The 25,573-nt window shown below is 35.7% G+C and overlaps 1 protein-coding gene across 1 annotated transcript in view; it reads right to left on the bottom strand.

Annotated features, from left to right (window-relative positions):
- Positions 1–25,573, bottom strand: part of Srp68 (signal recognition particle 68) — a 156,687-nt gene that overhangs the window by 41,932 nt on the left and 89,182 nt on the right. The window contains exon 8 of the mRNA XM_090411049.1: positions 16,149–16,361. Within this exon, the coding sequence (XP_090267175.1) occupies positions 16,149–16,361 (213 nt within the window). The remainder of the gene's footprint in view (positions 1–16,148; positions 16,362–25,573) is intronic.

The raw sequence follows: 25,573 nt of genomic DNA on the forward strand, positions 1-25,573 counted from the left end.
CCCTAACAACTGGCTCTACAAAATCACCTAAGATAGCATACATCATGCCTGAAGAACATGGACTAGACGCATCACATATATTTTTAGCACATTTAAACAGCAAACATCCAAAAAATACACCTCATGATAGAAAAAGAAAGTGACAATTGTCTCCCCTTTCTAGACGCACTAGTGACATGACCAAATGGTTTACATAACATCTAGCCAAACAGTATAACACCTCCTCAAGACACTTAGATCCAGAGATATTTGTTCAAATGACACACAACCTTTGACACAGAGCTCAGGCACCTTCATAACACTTTTTAAGCCAATGACTACAACCCTTTTCAAATAGATAAAATACTGCAAGCTCCCCTGTTCCCACAACTCATACACAAATCACAGCAAAAACATTTCCATCCCTTATATTCAGATGCATTGGAAAAGACAGCTAAAGTTCCCCACAAATAGAATCTCCATACTGCTTTCAAACCACTCATTCAGCTAGCTACATGCATGCAGACCCTTCCCATAATGCTATGCATTATGGGAAGGGTCTGTAAGGATGTGCTTTGCATTATGGGATACTAAGGCAATTGATGTGAAGTCACTGGCCTCTGTATACGAGTTGCCCTGTCATTAAGTTACTTTATGTGCAAACTTTGTTTGCTTAACACTTGGATATTGGTTTGAGGTTATATTGTGAGTGGTCACGTAGTTTAGGACTCATGAAATTGGTGATTTTATCTGTTTTACTATGTTTTTTCATTAGAAAATTAGTGTTTTATAGTGTATTAGTGTAGATTTTCATGTTTTTAGAGTATTTAGTGTTTTTATAACATTTATATTGTGATACTGTTGGCATGGCACCAATGTGACAAACAATGGCAGCAAAGACCATGTTCTTACTACTACAATAAGCCAAAAGGCTATTTTACCGGCGACATAAGTTAAGTTAAAAGGGAGATGTAAATCCTGTTTTATTTTACAGCCGGGTACGAAACCCATCGAATTCATAGAGTTTCATGCCAAAAAAAAAACTATCGGCGAGCCCAAGTGTAAGTGATCACTTGGGTAGTACAACACCAGGGCAACTCCAAGCAAAGGTGGAGCAAGCTCCGTCACTAACCTTAATATTCTCTCATAATGTAAAACACAGCTCCTAAGAGATGTATATATACTGTTTTACATTACGAGAAGAGGTCACTACCCAGACCGGTTTCAATCTTTTTTTGAGGTCTCATCAGTGAGTAGGCAGACCTGGAATATCAAGGTTTTAAGTGAACCGAACTTACATATACCTCTACTATAGAATTGCTGACCTGGTGTACTCCTATATTGTTCTTACTACTATAATAAGCCAAAAGGCTATTTTACCTTTAATAACAACTCCAAGCAAGGTGGAGCTTGCTCCACCTTTGTTTGGAGTTGCCCTGGTGTTGCACTACCCAAGTGATCACTTACACTTGGGCTTGCCAATAGTTTTTTCGGCAGGAACCTCTATGGATTCGATGGATTTCTATCCGAATTTCGTGCCCGGCTGTAAAAAAATACGGGATTTACCATCTCCCTTTTAACTTAAAGACCATGTTGTTGGACGATTTAAATTTGTGGGATTTTTTTTTTTATTCAGTGGCATGTATGTGAAATGTATTCGTCGAAAAATTAAAGAATATGTGAAAGGAAATTGAAACTGGAGAGAGAGAGGGTACGTATTAAGTGTTTCAAAAGGGAGTGTCTGTTAGATGACAAGAATGCAGCAAATACTGACAGTAAGATGGAAAAATAATGTCATTAATGTTGAACACGTGGACATGGAAATAGTGGAAAATAAAATGGACATTAATAAAAACTAGAGCACTTAAATGTTGGCCTTCATAGGACAAAGTGTTAAATTGCAGAAGAAGCAGGAGATTAGCTGAGCTGAAAAGAGAAAGAAGCAAGTGGTCCAAAGGAATAATAAAGACTGACTGACTGAACAAAGAAGAAAAATAAGTAAAAGAGAAAAATTATGTATGGAGAATCAATGATCAGGGTAGTACTTAATGAAAGTGTGACAAATTCATGATATTAGCCATGCCATCCAGTTGCAAAGTCGAAAGAAATTGATAAGTCCGACTTATCAACTTATCCAGTTGAGAAGTATTCTATGAAAGAGGATGTAAAGGAGTTGTTAGAAGAGGCAAAATTGAAGAGTGAGAAGGTGAAGATTGTAAGTCTCCTATACCATGCTATGACTGAGGTGAAATAAGGAGGAGGGTGTTGGTAGCCAATGAGTCTATACATAGATTGTGCAGAAGGAATGATGTGGGATTTATTGATCTCTGGTCTGCATTTGACAGAAAGAAGGATTTGAACAATGCTGATGGGCTGCATATCTAAATGGTTTAGGTGTCTAAACCATTTAGATATGCAGCCCATATCTAAATGGTTTAGGTGTCTGGAGAGAGAGCTTTGTTTATCGAGCATACAGAAGTGCAAATTCAGGAAAACTTAAGCAATTGGGGGGGGGGGGGAAGCAAGTGAGTTTGTGGGAAGTCACCCATGAGGTGAGTGAGTGTAAGAATGACCAAGTGTGAATCTAGTCCCTCAAGCAAAAATACTGAATAGGGTAGTCAATTCAGGAAGTAAATGTTGGTTGGGACCTAAAGGGATGCTGCAGATTCTATATTTTAATGCCAGAATTATCAGGAACAAGAGGGAGGAGGCATCGGTTAGTGCAATCTCACTAAAAGTTATATGGCATTAGTGAGACTCAGCTTTTAGTATTTTCAGGGAAGACAGAGAAGATAGGATAGGGACAGGAGGAGTGCTGGATAGCAGATGAATTACAGCCAAAAAGAATACAAGACAGGTGGGAGAGTGGCTGTTCATTTGAAGCAATCTGGTGTGGGATTAAAGGCCAATAAGACAAAATATACAATTGGTTGTTGCTATAGACCAGGGAGTTCCACAGATGACCTGGAAGATATGCATTGCCAAATTAGTACGAGTACAGGTCGAGTGATTATTATTAGGGGGACTTCAACTATGGAGATATAGACTGGAAGGAAAGAAGATCACATGGCAAGAAGGAAACAGAATTGATATACCTACTAAGATAATTACTTAAGACAGCATGTGATGGAGGGGGACTAAAGGTGGGAGGGTATTGGACCTGGTCACAGGATTAGAAGAGCTATCCATAACCAAGGTGACAATATTGCCTCTGATTAGTGAAAGTAACATGCAGTCCTGACTTAGAGATTGTAAAACACGAGGAATATTCTGTCAAGAAGAGGTATAACGTGGAACTACAAGGCAGGTGATTATGACAAGCTTAGGAAGAATCTTAAATCTGTGCCATGGCATAAAACACTGCAGGATAAGGGAGTTAGTAGTTCATGGGATATAATTAAGGGTCATCTAGTAAGTAGGTAAAATAATAGTTAATCAAGGTTATGTGGAAAGCTTGCAGGACGATTTAAATAGGCTGTCAGTATGGGCAAAAGATAATGGGTTTCAGTTTAAATGTGGATCAATGTAAAGTTATGCATTTTAGGATAAACAGATTACAAACCATGTATCACATTGATGGCACTGTATTCCAGGAAATAGATGAAGCTAAAGATTTAGGGGTGGTGGTAGACAGAGAGTTCAAGTTTAGAGGACATATTTGTTAAGGTTGCTAAGGTAGCATAAGATGACTTGGCAACTGCAGAACACATTAATAAGTAGAGATAAGTTGTTATTACTATTTATAAGGCCTTGATATGCTCTCTTCTGGATTTCTTGGGGGATGAAGAAGCAGTGGAATGCAGGGGAATTGTTTCAACACTTGGTTGGAGGGGGGCCAGAACAAGGGGGTCATCCCTAGAGGGTGAATAAAGGTGTGGTTAGTAGGGGTGTGAGGACTGGATTTTTTTTTGCCTGGAGAGTTGTGAATGAGTAGAGTGGGTTACCAGAATCAGTTGCGAGTGCTTTGTCTATTAATGGGTTCAAGGAGAAGTATGATAGATTGTGTGAATAGATTGGGTCTCCTGCAATGAATCTGCAGATTCCATGAAGATTCCCACATAATAATAATAATAATAACAACAATAAAGGATTAAAACCAAGAATATAATTTCTTGGCATCTTTAATATAGAAATAAATTTTTGTGCTCAGATTTATCACTTCAGTCTTCTACCGAAGTGATAAATCTGAGTTGAAAATTGTAGCTAAGGCTTTAAATAATAATGGTGGGAAACAGAAGATGGAAAATAGTGAAAAATAATTATTACATGGGAAGCTCCAAGAATCTGAAGACTCATCGTGCAAGGCCAAGATTATACAAATGGTAATACCTATCATCTCTCCCTGAACTCATTCACTGACAAAGCACTCACAAGAGACTCGTGTATTTCCCTCCCATGCATTCACCACTCTCTTAGACAGTGGTGAATGAATGGGAGGGGAAAATCCTGTGCTAAGGTTAACCATACTTTTACTCCATTTCCAGGGATTACCCTGTTCTGTCCTCCTCCTCCTCCTCTAGTCAAGCACCAAAAAATTTCCTCTACATCAATCCTATAATCACTGTAAAATCTCACATGACTGTTGTTGTATCATGCTTGTTTTTACAAATTTTGTCTAAAGAAATAAATATAAAAGGAATCATTGTTTATAAAAATACTATTTTTTTGTTTGTATGTAATAACTTTGTTACAAAATTTTCAGTTATTCAAACTGGTGTTGCACGAGTTGTGACGTCAGTATATCTCATGGCTAATGTGACTCGAAAATGGGAATCTTGAGAGATGTGCCTGCGCTAGGTGCAAGAATTGAGATATAAAAGTTCTTGCTTAAGGTAGGAGAAAGTTTTTTCATCCCTGGGATCATCCCCTTGTAAAGGTCTATTGCCAGTCGTTGAAGCATCTCACACAATGAGATCTGTACACTGAGAGCTCGGCAGTAAGGAGACGCATAGATAAGCAGCAGAGGCGGTCCACATTGCCTGGAAAGGAAATCTGAGGATAAATGAAATTTGCAGGAAGGACGAAACAGGTAGACAACCAAAAGAAAAAGAACAGTATCGCTCAGACAAAAACATGAATAAAGACTGTCCTGCAAGAATGAATTCTATAGACATTAGTTTGTTGTTAAGTACCTAGGAGAATGTATAATTGCTCTCAGATAATGCAAGTAATCTGTTCTTGTTCACTAGTCAGTTCTGTTAATGTCATGCTGTTTATACTTTCAAATAAGTACCTAATACAAGAGTCAGAGACTTATGTATAGTGAACTTAACTGAGCTCACACATGTCATGTCTAAGTGTTTATAAATAGAAATCAATTGTAAATTATACTAGACTATAAATGAGATATGAGAAAGAATTGTGAGTGTACAGGATATGATAGTACTACATGAAAAATTTACATCACTACTACCTTCCTATCTACAATTTTCCTCAAAATCAGTCTGTTACTTATCAAGATTCCAACATTATCAGGTCTTATATTTCTATCGTCTAAGGCACTTTGTACAATATCAATCCACCTATATCTTGGTCTTTCTCTGGATCGTTAACCTGCCAACCTGGCAGAGAACACTTGTTTTGCTAATCTTTCCTCACCCATTCTGTTCAAGAGACCATACCACCTGAGTTTAGCTCTCTGACGCATTCCTGAATGCTGACAATGTCAAGTTCTTTCCTAATATCCTCGTTTTTAATATGATATTGCCTTGATGCCATCTGTTCATGCCTCTAATCTTTCTCAGGACTCTCATATCTGCAGTCTCTAGTCTTTGGTCAAGTGTTTTACTTCTGACCCAGCTTTCAGATCCATAAGTTAAAACAGGTTTGAATGCTGTCTTGTATACAGCTAATTTGGTGTTCCGACTAATTTCTCTCTTATTCCATATGAATTTATTCATTTGACTTCCTACCATACCAGATTTGTTGATTCTGTTGTCTATTTCCATATTTAATTTACCATCTTCACTAAAAATCGTGCCATTTGACACGATTTTTAGTGAACAGTTGACATTTTCAACGATTCTACCTATTTTCATTGTATTTGTCTTGTTATTGCTGATTTTCATATCAAATTTATTACAACAGTTATTCAATTTAGTCAGAGAATCTCGCAGACTTGTAGCGGATTTATTTAGAAGTATAACATCATCCGCATAAAGCAAAGAGCTGACATTAACATCTCCAATTTTGTTATCATGTTTAATACCACTTTCCTTCATAATGTGATCCATATAGATAATGAATAACAGAGGTGATAATGTACATCCTTGTCTGACACCAGATTTAACATTAAACCATCTCCCTGTACTCCCTTTTCCAGATTGACAAAACTTAAATACAGATCTTTGTTATATTCCCATGACTTTTCAACTATTTGTCGTAAAGTGAATATCTGATCCTGACAGCCTCTATTTGGCCTGAATCCAGCTTGTAGTTCACCAAGCTTTTCTTCCACAATTCTTCTCAACCGTTTCTCAAGTATACTGGCATAAATCTTGCCCGGAACACTCAGTAGGAGTGTTCCAGGCAAGAGGTATTACATAGGGAAATACCTCTGTAATTCTCACATTCAGTTTTATTTCCCTTTTTATATATGGGTACTATTAGTGCTCTACTCGAATCATCAGGAATTTGTACATCTGTCCAGGAGTTCTGAACTATGCAGTGCAGCCACTGTAAGATTTTTATACCACCATACTTCAGCATTTCTGGTCGAATATCATCTACTCCTGCTGCCTTTCCACATTTCAAGCCTTTGATGACTTTTTCTACTTCAAGTATGAATATGTATTCCTGGCTGTATGCCTGTTGAGTGTTTTTTACCACTGTGCTATCACTGCTTGTTTCATTTAACAATTTTTCAAAGTAATTACTCCATACTTCAAAGATATCTTTTTCTCCCGTTTTCATATCGCCTTTATCATCTCTAACTCCTTTTACAGTACTCTTTCCTCCATTTCTAAGCTTCTTCAACAACCTTCTTGATATTTATTTTCAATGTGTTCTTGCCAAAGTCCTCCCATGACTTTTGTTTAGCTAGTTTTGCACAGTATTTAGCTTTCTTACATTTGTCTCTGTATTCTCTAATAGTAAAAACTGACTTATTTGCCAGGAACTTTTGATATGCTTTCTTCTTTTCCTTCACTGCCTCTTTAACTTCTTGTGTCCACCATGGAGTTCTAATTTTTCTATCCTTGCAGACAACCTCACCACATGCCTCTCTAGCTGAATCAATCAGGGTTTTCTTCAAGGTTTGCCACTGAATCTGCAAGGTTTGGTTCCTGTTCTCAAACTCTTTCATTTTTTTCTTCAATTATCTTTGTGTATTTTAGTCTACAGTTCACATCTGAGAGCTGCTCAACTTTTATTCGCTTTAAAACTTTCTTACGTGTTATTCTTTTCAATATGAAATTCAATTTTATCTTGCTCAAGACTAAAGAGTGATCACTTCCAATTTCAAATCCTCTGTACACTCTTGTGTCCTGCACCAGAGAGAAAACATCACTATCAACAATAATATAATAAAACTCGTCATTTTGTCGCCATTCTTCAATCTTTTCACTGGTGACATAACTTTTAATACACGAAACTCCGTGGAATAGTTCGCCATCATTTATGTTTAAGTTCCAGTGACTGAAAGTGAACAAAATACTTTCCTCGACCTTCACCAACAGAGGGATTTCTCGTAGTAGGACCCATTCAAATACTTCCATTTCGACGAAAGAGCTGTCCCAATTATTTAAATAATCAATGCAGGTTTGGTAAAATTTATTAATTGCATCTTTAAATATGTTGGCATCAATATTCAATTTACTATTTCAATTCACAAAATAAAGGACAAAATGGCCATTTTAGAAAAAAAAAAAAATGTAAAGGACAGAGTAGTGAAATAAAGGAATGTGCTCTTAAATAAAGGACATATGGTCACTGTAATTATATGGCATGACTCAATTTGTGGTAGAATTTCATTTGAAGTTAGCCTTTGTGATCTGTCATAATGACATCGAGAATTTCAAATGCAATAAAACAAACACTTATTTCATGTAACTGAAAAATTGGACAATAGATTTTAGTTAGATACTGTGTTTAAGTGCAACATATGGTTTTGCTGGAGCCTATACAGCGTAGTTTCTGCGGGAGGGGAAAATAATAGTGCAATTATTGACAGTTGGAATAAAAACGGCTCTAGATAATGAATTACACTATTTGTTGAGAAATACATTACACAGACTGCAAAAGCCTCTGTACCTTATTCAGGGGTACAATAAAACTACACTTGTTTTTCTTGCATCTGCAGTGCAGTATAATGGCTGTTGGAGAGGGTATGTTGTTACCGTGGGAAGCAAATTACTATTGCCTATGCATCATCCACATAGTTTTGTTGATCTGGAAAAGGCATATGACAAGGTGCCAAGAGAGAAGCTATTCAATACGCTACAGTTATGTGGGGTGTCAATAGGGCATTATATCAAGCAATACTTAGTCTTTATTTGAGTTGTAAGTCAGCAGTTAGAATTGAAGAAAGTACAGGAAGGTGGTTTAATATTAAATCTGGCGTGAGACAAGGATGTACATTATCCCCTCTGTTATTCATTATCTATTGGATCACATTATGAAGGAAAGTGGTATTAAACATGATATCAAAATTGAAGATGTTAATGTCAGCTCTTTGGTTTATGCGGATGATGTTATACTTCTAAATAAATCCGCTACAAGTCTGGAAGATTCTCTGACTAAATTGAATAGCTGTTGTAATAGATATGGTATGAAGGTTAGCAATAAAAAGATAAAAACAATGAAAATTGCTTAGGCACGATTTTTAGTGAAAATGTTAAATTAAATGGGAATAGACAACAGAATCAACAAAGCTGGTATGGTAAGAAGTCAAGTGAATTAATTCATATGGAATAAGAGAGAAATTAGTCAGAACACTAAATTAGCTGTATACAAGACAGTGTTCGAACCGATGTTTTAACTTATGGATCTGAGAGCTGGGTCAGAAGTAAAACACTTGACACCAAAGACTAGAGACCGCAGATATGAGAGTCCTGAGAAAGATTAGAGGTGTGAACAGATGGCATCAATGGCAATATCATATATTAAAAATGAGATCCAGGAATGCATTAGTAGAACTAATCTCAGGTGATATGGTCACTTAAATAGAATGGGTGAGGAAAGATTAGCAAAATAAGTGTTCTCTGCAAGGTTGGCAGGAAAATGACACAGAGGAAGACCAAGATATAGGTGGATTGATACTGTACAGAGTGCCTTAGACAATAGAAATATAAGATCTGATAATGTTGGAGTCTTGGCAAGGAATAGACTGATTTGGAGGAAAATTGTAAATAGGAAGTTAGTAATGATGTAAATTTTTCATGTAGTACTATCATATCCTGTACACCCCTTGAGGGTACATGGCATGAACTTGATGATGATGATGATCTTCACTAAAAATCGTGCAGTAGCTGAAATGTTTTACTTGTTCTATAGGATCTCCATTCACAATGTAGCTGATATTTTCAATGCTTCTGCCTATTTTCATTATACTTTGTCTTGTTATTGCTGACCTTCATAACATATCTCTCACAACAGTTATTCAGTTTAGTCAGGGAATCTTGCAGGCTTGTAGGATTTATTCAGAAGTATAACATCATTTGCATAAAGCAAGCAGCTGACATTAACATCTCCAATTTTGACATGAGGTTTAATACCACTTTCCTTCATAATGTGATCCATATAGATTATGAATAACAGAGGGAATAATGTACATCCTTGTCTCACAGCAGATTTAACATTAAACCATCTTCCTGTACTTCCTTCAATTCTAACTGCTGACTCACAACTCAAATAAAGAATAAGTATTGCTTGATATAATGCCCCATTGACACCATATAACTGCAGCGTATTGAATAGCTTCTCTCTTGGCATCTTGTCATATGCCTTTTCCAAATCGACAAAACTTAAATACAGATTTTTGTTATATTCCCATGCTTTCTCGACTATTTGTCGTAAAGTGAAGATCTGATCCTGACAGCCTCTTTTTGGCCTGAATCCGGCTTGTTCTTCACCAAGCTTTTCTTCCGCAATTCTTCTCAACCGTTTCTCAAGTATACCGGCATAAATCTTGCCATGAACACTCAGTAGGGAAATACCTTTGTAATTCTCAAAGTAGTTTTATTTCACTTTTTATATATGGGTAGTATGAGAGCTCTACTCCAATCATCTGTGTAGCCACTGTAAAACTTTTATACCTCCATACTTAAGCATTTCTGGTCTGATATCATCTACTCCAGCTGCCTTTCCACATTTCAAAATTTTGATGGCTTTTTCTACTTCAAGCATGGATATGTATTCCTGATTGCATGCTGGCTGAGTGTTTTTAAACACTGTGCTGTCATCACTGCTTGTTTCGTTTAGCAATTTTTTGAAGTAATTACTCCATACTTCAAGGATATGTTTTTCTCCAGTTTTCATATCACCTTTATCATCTCTAATTCCTTTACAGCACTCTTTCCTCCATTTCTAAGATTCTTCAACAACTCCAGAATATCTTGCCACCTTCTTGATATTTATTTTCTATGTTCTTGCCAAAGTCTTCCCATAACTTTTGTTTAGCTAGTTTTACACACTGTTTAGCTTTCTTACGTTTGTCTCTGTATTCTCTAAGAACACAAACTGACTTATTTGCCAGGAACTTTTGATATGTTTTCTCCTTTTCCTTCACTGCCTCTTAACTTCCTGTGTCCACCAGGGAGTTATGATTTTTTTTTATCCTTGCAGACAACCTCACCACATGCCTCTCTGGCAGAATCAATCAATGTTTTCTTCGGAGCTTGCCACTGAATCTCCAAGGTTTGATTCCTGTTCTCAAACACTCTTTCATTTTTCTTGAATAATGTTTGTATACTTTAGTCTACAGTTCACATCTGAGAGCTGCTCAAATGTTATTCATTTTAAAACTTTCTTACATGTTTTTCTTTTCAATATGAAATTCAATTTTATCTTGCTTAAGACTAAATGGTGATCACTTCCAATTTCAAATCCTCTGTACACTCTTGTGTCCTGCACCAGAGAGAAAACATCACTATCAACAATAATGTAATCAATGAGACTTTTTTTATTCCTTGCCTCTTCTCTCCATGTGAATTTATGCACATTGTTATGTTGGAAAATGGTGTTAGTAATAACCAGTCCATGTCCTGAGCAGAAATCCAACAAATATTTGCCATTATTATTAGCTATGTTCTTTTCTCCAAATTTTCCCAAAATATTTTTGTATGTCTGACAATCTTTTAAATATTTTATTATTTAAAATAATTTAAGTTAATTATTTTCAACTGACTTTTTACTAGCTTAAGCTAGCATTATCAGAGACAATTTAACACTACATAATCCATGAAGACAAACTAAAATGACCTGGATAACAAAAACGATCCCATGTGGAAGGCAACAGTGGTGCTCCAAGTGGCGATTCCTGTTGTTAATGCTGATGAGTAGATAAGGCCATGTGCCAAATTCTGTTTAAAATCATACTATTTGTTCTGTTTGCAGTTAACCAAGTTTTGTAGAACTTTTACTACTTCCGAGAACACTCTTCTAATTTGAACCAGGATTTGTAAAGTAGCCTGGCTTTCTTCCATTTTATGAAATGGTCTTTCTCTATTGTATGTTGAGATAGTCAACTTTTTGGTTCTTTTCTCCTTGCCAAAGTAGTTCATTCTGTCTGTCCAAAATATTGAGTTCCACACTGGCAGGGGATGCTGTAGACACCAGGGAAAGAAAGAGGATCTAGGAAATCTTTGATTTGTCTTAGGCAAGTAGAAATTTTGTTTAGAAGTTTGTATAGAGTTTTGATTGTGTTTCATTTCAGGAGTGAATACAGTTCATCTGTTGTGCTTTTGATGTAGGATAAAGATAGTGTATATGTAGTACGGTTTGGAGGAGGGGGATTTGTTGTTTTTTTGAGCAGTATGGCCAGGTTTTTTTTGTTGGATCCATTTTGTTAGGAAGATATGAGAAGAGCCTGCTGTTCCAGGAGCAGTGCTTGTCCTGAGGATAAAATTCACTCTGCCCTTGAGGCTAAGGTTTTGAAAATTCCAAGTTTCTTGGCAGAATGACGGTGTGAAGTGGCATGTAGGTCTCTCTCTCTTTCTGTGTGGGTGGGTGGGCAGACTGACGTAAACTGAACATATGAGGGACCCATCTGCTGGCCTTGTAACTAAAGTATCCAAGAAGGCAAGAGTTCATTTTTCTTCTTCCAAGTGAAACTAATACAAGGATGAATATTATTGAGGAAATGTATGAAGTTAGACAGTGCCTGTGGGCTATGTGGCCAAATAGCAATATTTGGCAACGTAATTGCTAAATAGGGGACAGAATTAAGTGCAAATTAAGTCTTTATCTCTCTCTCTCTCTCAATAATGATATGCTGGAAGCTGCTATTGCAAGAAATGCTAATGCAACTGTTGAAGATTTAGCAAAAGATTTTAATTCATTGTCATCAACCATCCATTGCCATTTGCAAGAACTTGGAATAGTGTCTAAGCTTGGCAAGTGGGTTCTCATGGACAATTGAAGAGAGCGCATCAACATCTGCACTGCTCTTCATTCTCGAAAGAGAGATTCAATCTTCATTTTTGAGTCGCGTAGTCACTGGTGATGAAAAGTGAATACTTTACAAGAATGTTAAGTACCAAAGGCAGTGGGTTCATTCAGGGGAAGAACAGGCTAAACCTTAGCCAAAGCAAGACCTTCACTATCATCATCAAAAGATTTTGCTAAGAGTTTAGTGGGATATGGCTGATATGATAGCCTTTGAACTCTTGCCACAAAACCAAACAATCACAACTGAAGCATACTGTGAACAACTCAATTCATTAAATGAAAAACTGAAAGAAAAGAGGCGTTCTCTGGTCAATCAAAAGGGTGTTGTTTTTCAGCTTAATGCATGCCCTCATAGTGCAAATGTACCAAGATTGAGGCACTCTCATCGGAAAAGCTTCCACATCCTCCATATTCTCCTAGTCTGCACCTACAGATTACCACTTATTTCGAAGTTTGCAACATTTCACTAATGGAAAAACAGTACAATACATTAGAGACACTGAAATTGAGCCTATGCAATTTTTTGCCTCCAAACCTCCTGAATTCTATAGAAATTACATTATGAAGCTTTCACAATGTTGGAAGAGCATTATTGATTCAAATGGAGAACATATATTTGATTAAATTAGCAAGTAATTTATCTTTTATATCCTTTCAAAACTTAATGTTAAAAATGACATTACTTTGGGGATGACCTGATACCTGTTCTTTTCCACATCACTCCTCTGTTTTCCAGAAGAGGCTATCATCAAAGAAATAAAGAAAATCAGAAATAACATGAATCTTCCTATTCATCAAGATATCTCTTCACTTCCAGCATGCTACCTAGACTCCAGATTTCCATATGGCTTGTGAAATTACTACATGATGGTCCCCAAGACTGGTGGAGAAAACTGTGGAATAAACTACATGCAAGTACCTGATCACAGATCCAATCATTGAACTGCCAGGATTCCATCTACTTCAAAATCTCTGAAGTCTGCTAAACAGATTTAGGACTGAACAAGGCTTCTGGGTCCACTTACCACATCTGTGGAGAATTTCTCACCCACATTTTGTGTGTGTGTAGTGCTGTGCAGACTGCAAATTTCACTATGAATGTCCCATACACTCTTTTCCTGGAGGCCTCAGGAATTTGCATTTACTCCCAGACAGTTGGTTAACTGACTGTCAGTCTGTATATAGTTTTGCTCAATAATTTCTTGAACTTCCCCCATATGCTAAATAAATGTAAATTTAAGCTATATATTCCAGGGGATCTTGCATGATATTATTATTATTACATGACACCTCCATGGAGCCCAAAGATTCATTCACTGAGGGGAGGACAACTACACTACAGCTCTGTCTCCACCACTCAATCCAACAACTACAACGAACTGCAACTATACCAACACCTTCTACCGCCCATCACCACCACCACTATTTTCACAGACAATCACAAACATCCATATGGGATTTGAACCCACAGCCTTTTGGCTGGAGAGCAGATACACTAACCACTCGACCAACCAGGCTGGCCAGAATATGTTCCAAGTCTTTTGATGATTTCTTGATCTATGGATATTGTTTTATCCAATAAGGTGTTAAATTTCTTCAGTTGACTTTTGGTAGGATCAATATTAAGCTGAGAGTATGTATTGCGATCATGAAGAAGTAATTTCATTTTTCGATTGTACAATTTGGCATCTAAGACTATAGTGTATTTCCCTTGTCAGCTTTGGTGATAACTATGTTATTATTTCGTTTTAAGAATTTTGGGGATTTTCACAGTTCTAATGGTTATGCATCACAGATCACCTTGGCTACTTCAAAATGTAGTCTATTAGCTTCATTACTACACAGATGACTGATGTTCTTTTCAATGTTGTGCATGAAATCTAATTGAAATATTAAAGGCATCTCTGAATGTCTTGCAAAAATTATGAAAAAATACTCATCACTACCTATAAATGTATCAACCAAATTCGTAACCTGCTACCTTCACAACTTAACTCTCATCACTCATGCTACGTGGCATAAACCAAATACCATGTTTGTGCAACTTGTCTTACTATAGACAAACAGGAGGATCTGTAAATAAACATATCTCTGAACATCAAGACTACATCCAATTTATCAAACTTCACAAATCTTACTAGGAACAAAAACAGGAGCATCTGTAAATAAACATATCTCTGAACATCAAGACTACATCCAACTTATCAAACCTCGCAAATTTAGCCTGGCACAACATGGAATTGAAAACACTAGCCACAGAATCCAATGGGAAAACATCAAGCTGCTGCACAGATCCATATATAAACATGAACATTTATACAAAGAAAGTGCTGAAGCCCTACTTCAGTAACGTAACCTCAGTGGTACTGAGTGCTTCACTATTCCATAAGTGTGGAAAATTGTTACCCCAATTGTATTAAATAAATTTGTAATCTCTTATATTTTATTTTTAACTAATCTATTTTAATTTACTTTCAACCCATTAGTTTCAACCATGAACACGTGAATGCATACGTAGAGGGATTCCAATTGAACACATGCATTTTCTATCAGTTCCTTCTTGTCGTTTGCTATTTGCACTGATGTCTTATGATCTGTAAAATGAAATATCTGCATAATAAATTTAATTTTTACTGTGTTACATATGTAATTCTATAGTTACAGATACTTCATAGGTCTCATTACACATTGAAAATGCTAGTGAATGACATTCATGAGAGAGACAAGCACAGCTGTTATGGATCTTATTATCAAGAAAGCTTGATTACTAGAGAATTACAACGAATGCATTACATACAAAATGAGTTCCCTGTGATGACTTCGGTAAAGAACAAAAATGAACAAGCATGGAAATTTGCAAGAAAAATTTGATTCTGAATTGAAGTGCACAATTCAGAAAAAAAGAAAGGAAAAATCAGTCTTTGACACAATGCATAGATACAAACAGCAGATATAGCTCCAGCCATCAGTAAAACACCTGCAAAACATCCATGTACTTTACTGTTTTATTCTATGTGATTTCTGAATGTTTCCAGCACTTAAATTTGGGCTATCAGGACACAAATTTTACCTAAAAGGGAAGTATAGAAAATCCTGCTGTCATCTTATACATGTCCCAAAATGGTCTATAGCATATTTCAGAAATGGATGGAGTAATTAAATCACAATTCCAATTGGGGAAAGGTAGTACCTTTCCCCAATGCAGAGCAACATACACATCCAAAAGGAAGTGTGTTTGCATTATGAGATACTACAGCAATTGATGTGAAGTCTCTACATACAAGTAAGCTAATTGTGAAGATACTTCACATGCAAACTTTCTTTGCTTAAACTTGGGTAAAGAACAAGAACAGAATTTTATGACAAGTATAATTTACTTTGTAACCAAGTGAAAAAACACTATACAACTATCTATGATCGAAGTTTAAATTGAAGATATTTATTCTGGAGAAATAGAAAAATAAAAAATACTTTTCCTCAAACTGACTCTAGCAAACAACCTAACCATTAATATTCATAAATCGTTACTTAATTGTTCAATTTGAAAACATTTAAAACTTTACCTGTATAATTATTTCATAGGGTCTTATTAAATCATGAGGCTTCGTTGGTTTCTTTCCATCGTTACTACCTTCCAACATGTCAATATTCCTTTTCAGTGACTCAATGAGTATTAAATTTCTTTCTATTGTCATGCTTAGTCTCAGGTACACTAAATAGGAATGTAAATATGTAAGACTTGAAACAGAACCATCTGACTGCATACGACCCTTTGCCTAAAGAAAGAAAGAAAGAAAATATATATGAAAAATTCTATACAAAAATGAGGTGTGGGGGGGGGAGAATAGTATGTTTTCGCCCTTTTATTCAATTTTCTGCAGTAATCATTTGTGCTCCAAAATTTATATGACAAGATACCACTTGTCATATAAATTTTTGTTGGAATAACTGCTTACAAAGAAATCACAAAATTATTATTCTCATTTGTTTTTTAATAATTAATCAATTTCTTGCATGCAACTTCAAAGGTAGTTCAATAAAAATAAGATTTCATTACTAGTTCATCATCATCAATTTCTTTCCAAATTATTCTATATTTTTTTTTCCAAATATAGTACTATATTTTTTTATGTATGTATGTATATATATATGTATGTATGCATAACAACTAATAACAAGTAACTTCTTGGAAATCGGTATGCAGCTGGTCTTCACCCTTAGTCATCATTCCTAGTTTAATTCATGGCTAGTGATGATTTTGAAGATTTTATGCCAAAAGTGAAGCAAGCAACTCCTGCATCTTGTGATGATAAATCCTAGATGGCATATTATTGTCTAAAATGGTTTAATAGCACACTCACCAACATGAAATATCCTGATAAATTGCACATTAAATACTTCAAGTATATCCTCTACAGTGGTTAAAGAGTGGCTTACAAATCAAACTAACTGATAGAAGACCTCTACATAGCCTGTAAGGAATGCAGAGAACCAACTATGGCTTCTGACCCAATCTCCAATTCTGGGGTTCAGCATCCTTTAACAGGAATGCTGAACAAAGAGCAATTTGGGAGGAACATATTCAACCAAAGTAGTATTCTACATTAGCTCTAACCTAAACAAATATGATGGTATGGCACATTGAAACATCCTGCTAGTTGGGGTATTGTCCACTTAAACAATGCTTCTCAGTTTGTTCCCCCCCACCCCTGCCTAGGGAACCAGAGAACAACACTGAAAATTCTGCTACTGGAACAAATTCAACCACAACAGAACTAGACACGCTCCATGAATGCAACATCAAAAGAGAAGCATCGTACATAAAAGAATCAAAGATAAAAAAAATCGTGTAATGGACAGTGCTGAATGAGAGTATTGTAAAGATTGCAACTCACTCTAAGTACTTAGATATGTGATAATTCTGAACAAATTCACATCAAGTGAGTCTGTTCGTAGTCAATTGTGACAATGTAAATAATTACGATAAGATTAAGTTAATATTATAAGAGTAAGAAGGGTACTGTATGAGGTAGTGTAAGTTAATATTGAATTAGGCTCGCTCAAGGTGTGCTTTACATTCAAATTGTATAAGAATGACTAGTAGGATGTATTGAATTGTATTTAGGTTTTTAAGAGTAGAAATGTAGTATAACTAAACCTACTTTAGAAACATTTATAAGTAACTATGAATTGTGATCTGATTGTATAAATGTGCTATGTGGATCGAACAGCGTAATAGGTTCTAAATTTAATAAAACGGTTTGTGAGCAAAACACATTCTACTGATTTTGTAAATGCACTATCCCCAAAAATATTCAAACCTGTATAAGATTAAGTAATGAAAAATTTAGTATCAATTTTAGATTAAGTGAATAAGATCAAGCCATGACTGAATTAAAGTAAAGATTAACTTTTGCAGAGAATAATAACAATATCAGCTTTGTCTTCAGTTTAGAATCATAGTCTCAATTCAATACATAGTCTAACTTGCACAGTCGAAAAACAAACAAATTTGTTAGACTATAGAGCGTGAGCAAAAATAAGATATAGTAGAATTGCAAAATGGCAGCAGCCAACACTTAACATTTAAAGCCTATTAGAAATAAGAGATTAAGACAAAGCAGGAAGATTACAAGAAGAATTAGAGAACTGTGTAGAAGATAAATACAGACAACACTGCTAAATCTTAACTAATAAGATATTATATTCAATTAAAAACAATCAGGGAAAGGCATGTTTCCAAAGGGAGAAAACGGACAATGAGAACTTATCATAATGTGCTTATTATACCACGAGGTCTCTACTAAGGACAAAATAGAGCAATTTTCTGCATCATTACAGAATGCAGCTGATATACATTTAGGAAAGGGAAAAGATGGTTTTGTTGGAAATCTAAATAGCAGAATAGAAACTGAATACAGAATAGAAACTGAAATCTAAATAGCAGAATAGAAAATGAATACATATGAAAATATTTTGACTTCTGTTCAGATTATGGAGTAGTAATTACTAACATCATGTTCCAATAGTAAAATATGCTAGTTTATGCAATATTAAATAGGAAGTGATCATCATTTAGTTTTGAGTTAGATAAAAATGGATTTCATATTGAAAAGAAAAATAAGTATAAAAGTTTTCAAAATAAATTTGAGCAGCAAATTTAATTATAGATAAGTATTATTGGGGGAAAGCTGAAAACAAGAAAACCAAACCATGGTGAAGTGAAAGCTCCTAAAAAAACATTGACTGATTCAATCAGGAACGTATGAAGTTGTTTGCAAGAATACAAAAATCTGAATTTCATGATAAACCCAAAGTTAGATTGCTAGAAATGAAAAAAAAAAAAAAAAAAGTAAGCATATTTTACTATTGGAACATGATGTTAGTAATTACTACTCCACAATCTGAACAGAAGTCAAAATATTTTCATATATTTTGGTAAACTTTGGTAAGAAAAATGAAACAGCACACATAGAAGTAGAAAAATATTCTGGATGCCTACTATAAAAACTTAGAAATAGAAGAAAGAATACTACAAAAGGAATGAAAGATGATAAAAGTAATATAAATGAGGATACATACAAATATAGCATATCTGCAGTAATTACTTTGAAAGATTTAGATGAGAAACATAGGAAGAAAAAAAAAAAAATCAGTATTATATCTTAAGAAGGTTAACAGGTGCTAAAAGTAAAGGTGGTCAAAGTTGCAATTATATAGGGTAAACACAGCAGTGAATAGGTTAAGGAGGGTAAGTAAGCAGTTAGAACTAAGAGATGTGGAGGGAAGATCACTTGATGTAACATCAGCTAACCACTGCAATTCATCATCTACACTGGTGTTCAAATGCTAATGACAAACCACATTTTTAACTGTATATGAAAAAAATTTGATGACTACAGCCAAATGTGGACATAAATTTATTGCCGGCACACTAATAAATTATTGTACCCAAAAAATGTGTTATAAATTTTGTACAAATTAAATTACAATACATTTTTGGCAAAAGTTACAAATTTCCTAAGAATGTAGTTAAGGAATTAGTGTACAGTGTTTACAGAAAGCTATGTGGAGAGACATTTCAGTATGCCCACCCTGAACTACGATACAGCTCTCATAACAACAACAACAACAACATGCCATGCTTAGAACTAAGTGATTCAGGAGCTCTTGAGGCAAACTGACCCACTCCTTCAGAGCAAGGATAAGGCCTTGTTTGTATTCTGGAGGAGAATTTCAAGCAGCAATGCATCTCCCTACTACATCCCAAATGTGTTCTATGAGGTTGAAAATTTAGGGAGTGTGATGGCCACTCAATTTGAATAATATCCTCAGTGGCCAGAACTATCTCCACTGCTTATGTACAATGTGATGTGACACTGTCATTCATAAAAATGAATTCTTTGTCCAAAACACCACAGAACAAAAACACGACAATGAAGAACTTCGTTGCAATATCGTTCACCAGTCACAGTCCATTTTTCCAGACTTGTAGCACAGTGCATCCATTGAGCATAATATCTGCCCACACCATGACCCAAGTGCCGTATCTATCCCTTTCAAGAACATTCTTGCAATGGTAAGCAGTACTCAGCCTAAACAGCTGAAATATGTTACTTGTTCTATAAGATCTCCATTCAGAATGCAGCTGAAGTTTTCTATGTTCCTGCCTATTTTTATAGTTTTGGTCTTTTTATTGCTGATTTTCATGCGAAATTTGCTACAGCTGCTATTCAATTTAGTTTGAGAATCCTGGAGGCTTGCACTAGATGTGTTCAGGAGTACACCATCATCTGCATAAAGCATGGAGCCAAGTTTGACCTCTCTAATTCTAATATCAGGCTTAATCCCACTTTCTTTAATAATGTGATCCATATAGATGATGAATACATTATCAAGTGAGATAATATGTATCCTTGTCTTACCCTAATTTTACATCATCATCTTCCTGTATTTCCTTCAATTCTAACTGCTAACTGACATTTTAAATATAGATTAAGTATGCTCTGTGTAATGTTCCATTCACCACATACAATTGAAGCATTTTGAAAAGCTTTTCTCTGGGCACCTTGTCATATGCCTTTTCCAGATCTACAAAGCTTAAGTACAGATCCTTGTCATATACCCATAATTTCTCAACTATTTGTATTAATGTGAAAATCTTATCTTTGCAACCTCTATTTGGCCTGAACCCTGATTGTTCTTCTCCAAGTTTCTCTTCCACAATCTTTCTCAACCTCTTTTCAAGTATACTTGAAAAGAGGTTGAGAAACCTCTTTTCAAGTATAAAAATGTGTAAACTTTTAAACTTTTCAAGTATAAAATTTATGCAAGTATACTTGCATAAATCATACCTAGAACACTCAGTAGAGAAATTCCTTTGTATTTCTCACATTCAGCTTTATTCCCTTTTTTAATAGATGGCTACTATGAGAGCTCTACTCCAATCATGAGAATTCGACCTTCTGTCCAGATCCTCTGAATTATACAGTGTAGCCACTGCAAAACGTTTATACCTCCATACTTAAGCATTTCTGGTCAAATATCAGCTACCTTTCCACATTAAGTTTTTGATGGCTCTTTCTACCTCAAGTATTAATACATACTCCTCTTTGCATTTCTCTTGAAAATTTTCTAGTACGATTAGTTAATTTATCAGTCTTTCCAAGTAATTACTCTAGACATCTCGGATATCCTTATCTTCAGTTTTCATGTCACCTTTATCATCTTTGATTCCTTTTACAGTATCCATTTCTAAGCTTCTTCAATAGCTTAAGAATATTTTGCCACTTTCTTGATATTTTCCATACTCTTACCAAAGTCTCCCCACGACTTTTGTTTAACTACATTTACACATAACTTGGCTCGCTTACATTTTTCTCTGTATTCTTTTAGGGAATCTGCTGACTTATTTGCTAGGAACTTTAGGTATGCTTTCTTCTTTTCCAGGACTGCTTCTTTAACTTGCAGTGTCCACCATGGTGTTTTTTTTTATTTTTCAATCCTTGCAGACAACTTCACCACACACCTCCCTAATTGAATCAATCAATGTCTTCTTCAGAGTTTGCCAATGGGACTCCAAGGTTTGTTTCTTGTTTTCAAACTGCTGCAAATTTTCTTCGATAATGTTTGCATAGATGAGTTTACTATTTATCTGTAAAAGCTGCTCAGCTTTTATAGGTACATTTCTATTCTTTACAATGTGATATACATTTTTATCCTGCTTAGTACTATGTAATGATCACTTCCAAATTTGAATTCTCTGTACATTCTTGTATCCTAAACCAGCCTTATGATATCATTATCAACAATAATGTAGTCAATGAGGCTTTTCTTATTTCTTGTGTCTTCTCTCCATGTGAACTTGTGCACATCTTTATGTCAAAACATAGCATTAGTAATGACTAGTTCGGGTACTGTAACAAGTCCTGTAAATACTTACCATTATTATTAGCTTTGCTCTTTCTTCTTCTTCCCTCTTTTTACCTTGCAGTGTCAAAGGTTTTCTACTCATTGAACAGCAACCATATACAAGGATAAGGTGGTTAGCCCTATGCCTCCCAGCTATACTGGGGAGAAAAACCCTGCAGTCCATGCCCCAAACTGGCTAAATTAGCAATGTCTGAGAAAGATCCTAAACTCCTCATGTCAGCAACGAGAATTGAACCCAGGACACTCCTTTCCCAGGCATATGGTTGCAAAGCACATAGCCACTTGGCTAACCACGCAGACCTTAGCTTTGCCCTTTTCTCCAAAATGTTCCTGTATGCCTGGTGAGATTCATTTCCTACTCTGCTGTTCAGGTCTTCAACAAGGACTTTTTCTGTTTTCTTTGTCATCTCCAAATTTTTATGTAATGATCACTTCCAATTTTGAATTCTCTGTACACTCTTGTATCCTGAACCAGCCTTATGATATTGTTATCAACAATAATGTAGTCAATGAGGCTTTTCTTATTTCTTATAAATGTTCCTGTATGCCTAGTGAGATTCATTTTCCATTTTCTTTGACAGCTGCCTGTTCTAATGACTCAAAAACTTCCTCCACTTCTTTCTTAGAAGAACCTTCTGTGGAACCATAGGCACAAATAAATTTCATTGTCCATTTCCCCATTTTGAAGTTTACGTCATCATCATCATCAAATTCCTGCCATGTACCCTCAAGGGGTGTATAGGATATGATAGTACTACATGAAAAAAATTACATCATCATTAATTTCCTATCTACAATTTTCCTCCAAATCAGTCTGTTACTTGTCAAGACTCCAACATTATCAGATCTTATATTTCTATCGTCTAAAGCACTTTGTACCGTATCAATCCACCTATATCTTGGTCTTCCTCTGGGTCGTTTTGCTGCCAACCTGGCAGAGAACACTTGTTTTGCTAATCTTTCCTCACCCATTCTGTTTAAGTAACCATACCACCTGAGATTAGCTCTGCTAACGCATTCCTGGATGCTGACAATGTCAAGTTCTTTCCTAATATCCTCGTTTTTAATATGCTATTGCCATTGATGCCATCTGTTCACACCTATAATCTTTCTCAGGACTCTCATATCTGTGGTCTCTAGTCTTTGGTCAAGTGTTTTACTTCTGACCCAGCTCTCAGATCCATAAGTTAAAACTGGCTTGAACACTGTCTCTTGTACACAGCTAATTTAGTGTTCCGACTAATTTCTCTCTTATTCCATATGAATTTATTCAATTGACTTCCCACCATACCAGCTTTGCTGATTCTGTTGTCTATTTCTATATTTAATTTACCATCTTCAGTAAAAATCGTGCCTAAATAGCTGAAATGTTTTACTTGTTCCACAGGTTCTCTATTCACAAAACAGTTGACATTTTCAATGATTCTGCCTATTTTCATTGTCTTTGTCTTTTTATTGCTGACCTTCATACCATATCTATTACAACAGCTATTCAATTTAGTCAGAGAATCTTGCAGACTTATAGCAGATTTATTTAGAAGTATAACATCATCTGCATAAAGCAAAGAGCTGACATTAACATCTCCAATTTTGATATCGTGTTTAACACCACTTTCCTTCATAATGTGATCCATATAGATAATGAATAACAGAGGGGATAATGTACATCCTTGTCTCACACCAGATTTAACATTAAACCATCTTCCTGTACTTCCTTCAATTCTAACTGCTGACTTACAACTCAAATAAAGACTAAATATTGCTTGATATAATGCCCCATTGACACCATATAACTGCAGCATATTGAGTGGCTTCTCTCTTGGCACCTTGTCATATGCCTTTTCCAGATCGACAAAACTTAAATAAAGATCTTTGTTATATTCCCATGCTTTCTCGACTATTTGTCGTAAAGTGAAGATCTGATCCTGACAGCCTCTATTTGGCCTGAATCCAGCTCGTTCTTCACCAAGCTTTTCATCCACAATTCTTCTCAACCGTTTCTCAAGTATACTTGCATAGATCTTGCCAGGAACACTCAGTAGGGAAATACCTCTGTAATTCTCACATGCAGTTTTATTTCCCTTTTTATATATGGGTACTATGAGAGCTCTACTCCAGTCATCGGGAATTCGTCCCTCTGTCCAAGCTTTCTGAACTATGCAGTGCAGCCACTGTAAGACTCTTATACCACCATACTTGCATTTCTGATCGAATATCATCTACTCCTGCTGCCTTTCCACATTTCAAGCCTTTGATGGCTTTTTCTACTTCTAGTATGGATATGTATTCCTGACTGCATGCCTGGTCAGTGTTTTTTACCACTGTGCTGTCATCACTGCTTGTTTCATTTAGCAGTGTTTCAAAGTAATTACTCCATACTTCAAGGATATCTTTTTCTCCTGTTTTCATGTGACCTTTATCATCTCTAACTCCTTTTACAGCACTCTTTCCTCCATTCCTAAGCGTCTTCAACAACCTCCAGAATATTTTGCCACCTTCTTGATATTTATTTTCTATATTCTTGCCAAAGTCCTCCCATGACTTTTGTTTAGCTAGTTTTACACAGTGTTTAGCATTCTTGCATTTGTCTCTATATTCTCTAAGAGCACAAGCTGACTTATTTGACAGGAACTTTTGGTATGCTTTCTTCTTTTCCTTCACTGCCTCTTTAACTTCCTGTGTCCACCAGGGAATTATGATTTTTTTATCCTTACAGATAAACTCACCACATGCCTCTCTGGCAGAATCAATCAATGTTTTCTTCAGAGTTTGCCACTGAATCTCCAAGGTTTGATTCCTGTTCTCAAACTCTTTCATTTTTTCTTCAGTAATCTTTGTGTGTTTTAGCCTACAGTTCACATCTGAGAGCTGCTCAACTTTTATTCGCTTTAAAACTTTCTTACATGTTATTCTTTTCAATATGAAATTCAATTTTATCCTGCTCAAGACTAAATAGTGATCACTTCCAATTTCAAATCCTCTGTACACTCTGGTGTCCTGCACCAGGGAGAAAACATCACTATCAACAATAACATAGTCAATGAGACTTTTCTTATTCCTTGCCTCTTCTCTCCATGTGAATTTATGCACATTTTTATGTTGGAACATGGTGTTAGTAATAACTAGTCCATGTCCTGAGCAGAAATCCAACAGATATTTGCCATTATTATTAGCTTTGCTCTTTTCTCCAAATTTTCCCAAAATATTTTTGTATGTCTCACAATCATTTCCTACTCTGCTATTTAGATCCCCAACAAGGACCAACTTTTCCTTTTTCATTGTGTCAGTTGCTTTTTCTAAAGCGTCAAAAAATTCCTCCACTTCTACCTTAGTAGAACCTTCTGTGGGACCATAGGCACAAATAAGTCTCATTGTCCAGTTTCCCATTCTCATATTTGCCCACATTACTCTACTTGAGACTGACTGCCATTCAATAAGATTAGCCTCGTATTTTGTGTTGAATACTATGGCTACTCCTTCTTTTCCTTGATTGTCATTGCCTGAATATAACATTTTGTATTTATTGCTCAGAAAGATCTCGCCAGTTTTGGTCTTT

The sequence above is a fragment of the Typopeltis vanoorti genome, chromosome 21 (assembly GCF_054136105.1).
Source record: "Typopeltis vanoorti isolate ZY-2024b chromosome 21, IOZ_Tvanoo_1.0, whole genome shotgun sequence".
NCBI classification, from domain to species: domain Eukaryota; kingdom Metazoa; phylum Arthropoda; class Arachnida; order Uropygi; family Thelyphonidae; genus Typopeltis; species Typopeltis vanoorti.